This window comes from Orbicella franksi, chromosome 4 (genome assembly GCF_964199315.1).
Source record: "Orbicella franksi chromosome 4, jaOrbFran1.1, whole genome shotgun sequence".
Classification (NCBI taxonomy): Eukaryota; Metazoa; Cnidaria; class Anthozoa; order Scleractinia; family Merulinidae; genus Orbicella; species Orbicella franksi.
Window position 1 is genome coordinate 8,059,369 of NC_138148.1, and position 7,932 is coordinate 8,067,300.

The following is a 7,932-nucleotide window of genomic DNA, read 5'->3' on the forward strand; positions in this document are numbered from 1 at the left end:
CAACCAAGAACAATGGCGAATATTTCTGGAGATGGAAACTTCACAAGCAAACTGAACCAAGCACTCGGCGCACCACCACGGAGTACACTTGCATTGTTTTCAGCCTACAACATTTTTCTGTCGATCGCTGCATGTCTTGGAAATGCTCTGATCCTCGTTTCTCTGCATAAAGTCTCTTCCATTTATCCTCCGACGAAGCATTTCTTTCTATGTCTGGCGGTCACTGATCTCAGCGTTGGCATTGTTGTGCAACCACTATATGCAATCTTCATTATGTCTCCCTTGATAAAAATGAACGTAAATGAGTTATTCACAATGAGACGAGTTCATTATGCCTTAAGCTGGATTTTTTGTGGAGTCTCTATCTTGACGTCGACCGCAATAAGTGTGGACAGACTTCTCGCCCTGTTGTTGGGACTGCGATACAGACCGGTCGTAACATTAAGGCGAGTTCGCTTGGTTATAATTTGTTTTTGGTTTATTAGTGTTTCTCTTGGCTCAATCCGCAATTCTAGAAGCGATATCGCCTTCAAAGCCGCCTCTACTCTCCTTCCCCTTTCGCTGATAGTTTCGATTTTTTGCTACACAAGGATTTTCTTTAAATTACGACATCAACAAGTCCAAGTTCCTCAGGGACAAGCGAACGAAGGAGAGATTCCACTGAACATAGCAAGATACAAAAAGTCAGTTTCTAGTATTTTGTGGGTGCAGGTAGTATTAGTTGCCTGCTATGCTCCTTGGGGTATTGCCCTTGTGCTATATGTCAACGGAATATGGAATGATATGGCCTGGCTAGTTACAGAGACCCTGATCTACTTAAACTCGTCCCTGAACCCGATCCTGTATTGTTGGAAGATCAGAGCAGTGAAACAAGCAGCACAACAAACAATAAGACAGCTTAACTGTCAATTTTTTTAAAAAATAATCAGTCGCACAGATCAAAATAAGTTGCAAAGAAAAATAACACAGAAGATTTAATTGTTTGTTACTAACTGTGATACTTAAACTTATCTTCAATTCCAACCTGAGTTTAACAGTTTAATTAAAGTCTACATTTGTAATGCCAAATGTTTAAGATAATGATTTGAATATTGTTTGACTTTAAGATAAGGATATGGTGCACTGTTTCATTTTGGGCTCATTTTTTTCAAAACAGTAAAAAAAAAAAAAAAAAAAAATACTTAGCTCCCAGTGGGGAGAGGGATTTTTTTTTCTATCGCCGGTTCCATTTGACGTCAACCTATTCCAAAGCTTAAAATTACCTATCATTCCGAGGTTTTGGTTCCATCAGATATAAGTTCCTCTAAGAAGCCGACGTTCTACAACGTTTTAGCTAGACAAGGTTCATCGTTTTGTAACGACAGCACGTTTGAATCAAGCTTTAGCGTTGCGTGACATTAAATTAAATGCTCCCACAAGGCGGTCGCGTTGCTCTAAAGATGAGTCGTCGCTTAGGTTTTTGCTAACTGATCAGTTCTTGCACTAGAGGAAGCATTAATTTCAACGTGTCGAAGCTCAAGAGTGATGTTTCGTTTCAATAGTAAAACTCGCCGAGATGTTTTTGTCACTTTACGACCGCCATGTCGGTATCCATTTGAATAGGGACCAACATGGCGTCTCCTTCCAGGAATTTTTAATTCTGTCGATAGTCCAGTCCTGAGTCAGATTCACAATAATCTTGTTTCGTTTTTAGAGGCGTTAGCACTCCAAATAATCCTTTTTGAGATACACTTCGATTGAGTCTGTTTTTGACCAAATGATAATAGTAATGGGCGATATAGTGGGTACCGATAACGAGTTTGAACCTTACAAACGCGTACAGCGAGCAATACGACAAGAAATAATGAGTTTCCCCAGTCGCACTCGTAGTGAAGACGCTCGTTCCAGATCCTTTTCAACTCGCGTTAAATACCGATTGATTCTCTAGTCTAACTTCCAACCTAGTGGCTCATCGGGATGTCGTTTGTCCATGGTTCCTGTAGCTTGAAGCGCTTTGATTATATTAATTGTCAATATTTACACAGCAGAACAGGAGTACGGTGTAGACTACCTATAGTAAATAGTTAAAACTATTTTAAAAAAAATTACAGGGAATATTATCTAAGATTTATTTTTTTTGTTCTTTAGTTCTTTAGCCGGTGTCTGTTTACCTCTTTGCATTAGGTAGAGAGAAATCTTGTCGCAGAAAGGAAATGATGATCCCCATCCGGGGTTTAAGACACGGACCATTTGATCTGAAAGGCAGCTGACTAACTATTTGCATTTGCTAGGCCATCGTGCCTCCCAAACCATATCAGATCCAATCCCCTGGCCAAAGTTTTGAATCACCCTAGTTCTCCTCAGTTTCTCTGAGAATTGAACACTGTATTGCAGTAATTTGTGTCCGGAATACACATATCATTTGTTTACCACACTCTCAAGATGTCATACATAAAATAGCTACAACAACATTTTGTTAGAGCGCTTTATCACTTTTAGCTGGACTTAGATCCTGTCCTCCATGTAATCTTTTCATGAGAGCCCAAGGGAAAACAGAGAGTTTGGACACGAAGAAGAATTAAGAATGTCAATCCAGCCCGGTGAGAGTATTATACAGGGATACCTCTTACAAGCAGATTCATGGGTGCGCAATGGGTTGCTATGCCACGTATCATCGCCAACCGATATGTGGAGCACTTTGAGCAAGAGGCCATGTCTCCTTACCCTAATTTGCCAAAGTGTTGGTTTCGTTACGTGGATGACACGTTTTCCAAATTGTATGAGTATGATGAAGTAAAGGGCTTTACCGAGCATCTGAAATCCAGGGACCCTTACATCAAGTTCACAATGGAGCCGGCATCCGATGGCAAGTTCGCTTTCTTAGACACATATGTTCATATCAAGGATAAGGGATCCACCAAACATATACCGCCAACTTACTCACACAGATCAATATCTAAATTTTGACTCCAACCATCATCTGGATCACAAAAGGTCGATAGTTAGAACACTTCTGCACTGTGCGAACACTATTATCTCCGAAGAGGGGGACAGGACGTATGAGATTGATCATCTTAATTATAAAAGCGCCTTTCGTGACAAAATGCAACTACAAGGCGTGGATGTGCAAAATTCCGGAGAAACATAGGGAGAGCTAGAGACCAGTAAGTACAGGTCAGCAGCAACTTGCCGCGAGTGTCCCCGGCTCTCCACCAATGTGCAAGGTGTATCGGAGAAATCTCTACCCTACCATGTACCTTTCAGCACCCTCAGATCACAGCTTGCACATCCTAAAGATCCTTCAACCGATGGAAAGGAGTGTGGCGTTATCTAGAGATTAGAGTATGCTGATTGTAAAAAGATATACATTGGAGACATTTCCCTACCCTTGAACGTCCGGTTAAGGGAACATTCTGACACTACTAGATTGATACTTTCCGCCGTTGGAGAACACCTTACGGACACAGGCTACAAGTTGGAAGAGAAGAAGGCGGCTGTCATAGCTACAGAAGAAGACAACTTCAGAAGGAAAATTCGGGAGGCTTCGGAAATTCTGTGCCAATCCCCGTCGCTTAGTAGAGACCGTGGATTTGAACTTCCGGGCCTATACGGGGAAGATTTCACACGTGACAAATAGATTCCCATCATATTCACTTGAGAAAGACCCTGTGACAGGGACGAAAGCTTGCATGTGATCGCTAAAACATTGACTCTGCCTCGGTATCTCGTTGCCCATTATTACAATTGTCATTGTCTTGTTTATTAGTACTATATAAGACCTGCGGTCGCTTGATATTTTTCCCCTGGATATTTAAACCTCGTTTCCGGGTTCTTTTCCAACTGAAACCTTAATGAGCTCGCAAATTCGGTCCAAAAATGAGAAAACCGGAGATAAGTGCCGGCCTGATAGGCCAATTAGTTTGTATGCAGACTTTATCTATACGAGAAAAACCGAATTGCTTGTTTGCAAATTTCGAAATTGCTAACGCTCTGAAGGTTTTTTTCAAGTTCATTGATGGAAACCAAACTCCATGAAAAAATATGTAGGCGTATTTTGGGCGAGCGAGTGCCTAATTCTTGCGCTTCAGATCCTTCATAAACACAACTGTTCGGGCTTTGTTCGTACCGTAAATGATCTAAAGAGCATCAAGAACACATCTCGTTGAGTATTCCTTCAAACAGGTTCTTCTCGTTGGGTAAGTCGATTTGGAGCACTCCAGATACGCACCTTGCCAATCGAAGATCCATCGGAGTCTTGCGGGGTCATTGCAACACGCTGCCGACATTATCTCCGTTGTAGCCGGGAGAAATACCGTAGAAATAAAGCTGCGTTGTGTCCATGCAGAGCAGGGTTGGTTCAAGACTTAGGACTTAGGACTGTCGTTGACAGCAACAAACTAGTTTATTTAACAACTCGGTTTACAGTAAAATTATTATTATTATTATTATTATTATTATTATTATTATCATTAAGCAGCACTAACATCATTTCATTTCAAGTACAACTCGAGATTCCAGAAACCTCTGTACCTATATATTGCTGTTTTTCTTAAACTTTTAGCTAGATCCACGACCCACAAAGCAAACCTATTGCTTTAAATCAAATCGTGTTTAAATAACGGATGATTGTTGTTGTTGTAGAAACAATTAACTTTAGCGATTTTGCAAGGTTTCTCAATTAGAATATTACACGAGCATCAGAACATTCCAGAAGGTTATAGGTGTAGGCTGAATGACGGACTTCCAGTTCTCATGCATGAACTAAAAATATGTTATAATGAATAGGAATTTGCAGTGGCACATCCCACCGAGAGGATCTTTGTCCTCTGTTTTCAGGTCAAATTAAAATTTAGAAGTGTTGGTTTATTTGGAGGGAGGAAAACTGGAGAACCCGGAGAAAAGCCCTCTGAGCAAGGCGATAACCAAAAACACACTCAACCCACTCATGATATCGCAAAGTCCAGGATTTAAACCCGGGCCGCATTGGTGGGGACGAGCAATCTAACCACTGCGCCATCCCTGCTGCGAGCTTAACAGAGCTGAACCTCTGTTCGTAATTTTCCGTCGTAACGACTAGACTTTTTGCCCAGGCAAGTAACGAGTCAATCATGATGAAATGAGGAGCACATACAAACTTCATTACTTTAACATTTTCAACAGATATTTTCTTTAAGTTAAGCTGCTTTTGTACACAGTTGTTTAGGAAACTTCGCGTAAGTGTGATTTTAACTACTCTGTACTCTTAATTCCTCTTTCTTTTACTCAGCTAAAGAAAAACTAATTATTGATAAAAGTAGACAAAAGTGTTTGAAAATATTCTCGCTCTCCTCGTACCATTTCAGTGAGATCAAAAGACGTAAACTAAATGCCAGCAACCCGTCAATTGTTTTTTCTATCATATTTTTTGATTTCAGTTAAGTCCATCGGCTTTTGCAAAGTTCAGTCCACTCGTGAAAGTGGAGAGCATTTATTCTATACCTTGACTTTCATACTCAGCGTTTTGGCGTTTCAAAATTACTTAAAAGAGAAGAGTACTACTTTTAGCGAGGAATATTGAATTACAGAGTGGGTTCCCATGTGTAGAAGCACACACTCTGTTTGGGAAAGTTTCCATCATTACAGCAACTTATAATGTTAATTGATATATCAATTTTTGTTTTTGCTAAACCGAAAGTGGAGAAACACAACCAAGATTTATAACGCAGCGCAGTTCCTTGTGCTGTAGGGCTGATTAAACCTTTAACTTGGTGATGTTTTCGTTGTCTTTCGATTAAGGATTGCTTATAAGCTTTTAGATATTTGTGCTGAATAGGGCTCTCGACTCTGTTCAACACAAGAAAGTATTTTATAGCAAAATCTGTCTCCTTAGGATTGACCCATCATTTCGCAAACCCAGCTTTAGTTTTTGACCGAATTAAATAATGATGCATTTAATAGACAAAGCTTGCCTAAAAGAGCCACTTTTGGCACCCAAGCCATAGTCTATAACCCACGGGACGGACGACGGACGTGAAACAATTCATCCCAAAGAAAATGAGTGAAAAGCAAACACATTAAATAATGTAACCTTTTTTAATTGTAAAACATTAGGAAAACTTGACACCAAGTAGCCCATTTGCATTTTCTTTTTCATGTTTGCAGACGCCCATTTTTGCTCACAGTTGTACCACGCCATGTTACACTTGGATATTTCGAACTTATCGCTTTCTCGAGCTCAAATCACTTTTTCCTGGTTATATACATTTAGTCATTTACGATCAGCTATCTGGAGCCGTCCCCGCCTTCTAGACACTCATTTTCCTTAAGATTTCAAGATACCAGGGCTCACCTGTACTTTATTGACAAAAGTGTGCTGTAAGTCAAAGCTACTTAAACAAAACTCGCACAATTATAAACGCATCAAATGATGCCTTAGAGCAATTAACTTCCACGCGTCGCGAGTTGTTGATTTAAATAATAAATCTTTCAATTGAGCTCTCAAGCGAAGATTGTGAGGAATTCTGATCTTTCCATTAAGTGCATTTTAAAATGATTGGGGGACCATTAATAGATAACATTTCACGAACGTTGTATGTCAATTGAAATATATCACCAGGGAACCGTATTTCGTTAACGTGCGCGCAGTAGCTGAACTAGTGCAGTACTAATTTCAGTCGCCCTGAACTACTGACTGAAAGTTGTTCAGTTAAGGTCCCACACTCCTTCACCCTCGCCAAAATAAATTGACAGGGTTAGCTGGTATAAATGTGCAGAATCACGACGAGTCATGGATTCCCCGAGTCTTCAGTTCATAGAATTTTTTAATTACTACTTCATCAAAAGGAGTGTTATTTAATCTGTTTGATCGGGAACTTCGTGTTAATTTTCTTTTTATTTAAGCCACTTAAAGTGCATCATGAATTGTCGAACTTGGAGCAGCTGTTTAATGAATGAACGAATATAAAGCATTCAGAGAGATTTCACTGCACAGTTGAACAGAACCGCGTCGTTTGAAGATGAAGGCCATTTTCGTTGTAGTTGTCCTGGTATTTGGCTGCACCAATGCAAAGCCAAATCCAGCTAAACGATCCAGTCTAACATGCAAAAGTAAGAAAAGAATTACCTAGCTAAAATCAATACTAGCTCTTTTTTTTGTTGTTGTTCAAAAAGAAAATCATCGGTCTTCATCCAAGTTGTGTCTATATTGAGTGGGGCTTGTTTTTTTCTTATAGTTCTCTTTTAACTTTGTGCGGGTTTTATGCTTTTCTCAGATTTTCCGAAGCAGATTTCAGGACGACAGTACCTGGTGAGTTTTAACCTCTCGACTTTTGCCAATTGATTCATTCTAAGTCTAAGGATAGGAAGTGCTTTCTTAGATTAATTCAAATTCTTTGCAAACTTGATTGTTTTACCCACCCCGATATTGTGGGGGATTTATCGTCGACCTGACCAGTTACTGATTTTCATGGCTTTTTGGCGTATCTCACATTATCGCTTTGAAGTTTCATATGATTTATAAATTCAGTCGCAGGAGAGTCTTACACCATGCTAGATTGCTTCTGACCAATTTTACGGAAACCTTTTTTTTCGACGTTTCGGTTGCTAGCTATGACAGCCGTCATTGGTCCACACGATCAATTTTTTTGACAATTTTTGCATGACAAATATATTAAATCGTGTAGATGGCACAACAAAACATTTGGTTACAGTTCGAAGTTTAGTACGGCAGTAATGACTCCGGACAGTAGAGTCACGCAGAAACAAGGTGACGTTGCTTAGTCGCCCCCGAAAATGTGGCGCTTGCGAATACATTTGCCACATTTTATACTTTATTCGTAGTATATGACAACTTTTATTTGTCACATAGAATCTAACACGCCAGCTTTTCAGGAAACATATTTTCACATAAAAATTGGCCAATTTTTCTCGTCTCTACGACCAATTAAGTGTTGTCACATAAAAATGTTGTCACAT

The 7,932-nt window shown here is 39.7% G+C and overlaps 2 protein-coding genes and 1 long non-coding RNA gene across 3 annotated transcripts in view; all 3 read left to right on the forward strand.

The window, feature by feature from the left end:
• Positions 1–7,932, forward strand: part of LOC145484480 (uncharacterized) — a 193,144-nt gene that overhangs the window by 144,298 nt on the left and 40,914 nt on the right. The window lies entirely within an intron of this gene.
• Positions 12–1,159, forward strand: LOC145485275 (adenosine receptor A3-like). Its single transcript, XM_081463966.1, has one exon. The coding sequence runs from the start codon at positions 13–15 to the stop codon at positions 916–918; it is 906 nt and encodes a 301-aa protein (XP_081320092.1). The 5' UTR covers position 12; the 3' UTR covers positions 919–1,159.
• LOC145484452 (uncharacterized) overlaps positions 6,936–7,932 on the forward strand; it is a 5,384-nt gene continuing 4,387 nt past the window's right edge. The window contains exons 1-2 of the mRNA XM_081463075.1: positions 6,936–7,065; positions 7,230–7,264. Coding sequence (XP_081319201.1) covers positions 6,975–7,065; positions 7,230–7,264 — 126 coding nt within the window. The 5' untranslated portion in view covers positions 6,936–6,974. The remainder of the gene's footprint in view (positions 7,066–7,229; positions 7,265–7,932) is intronic.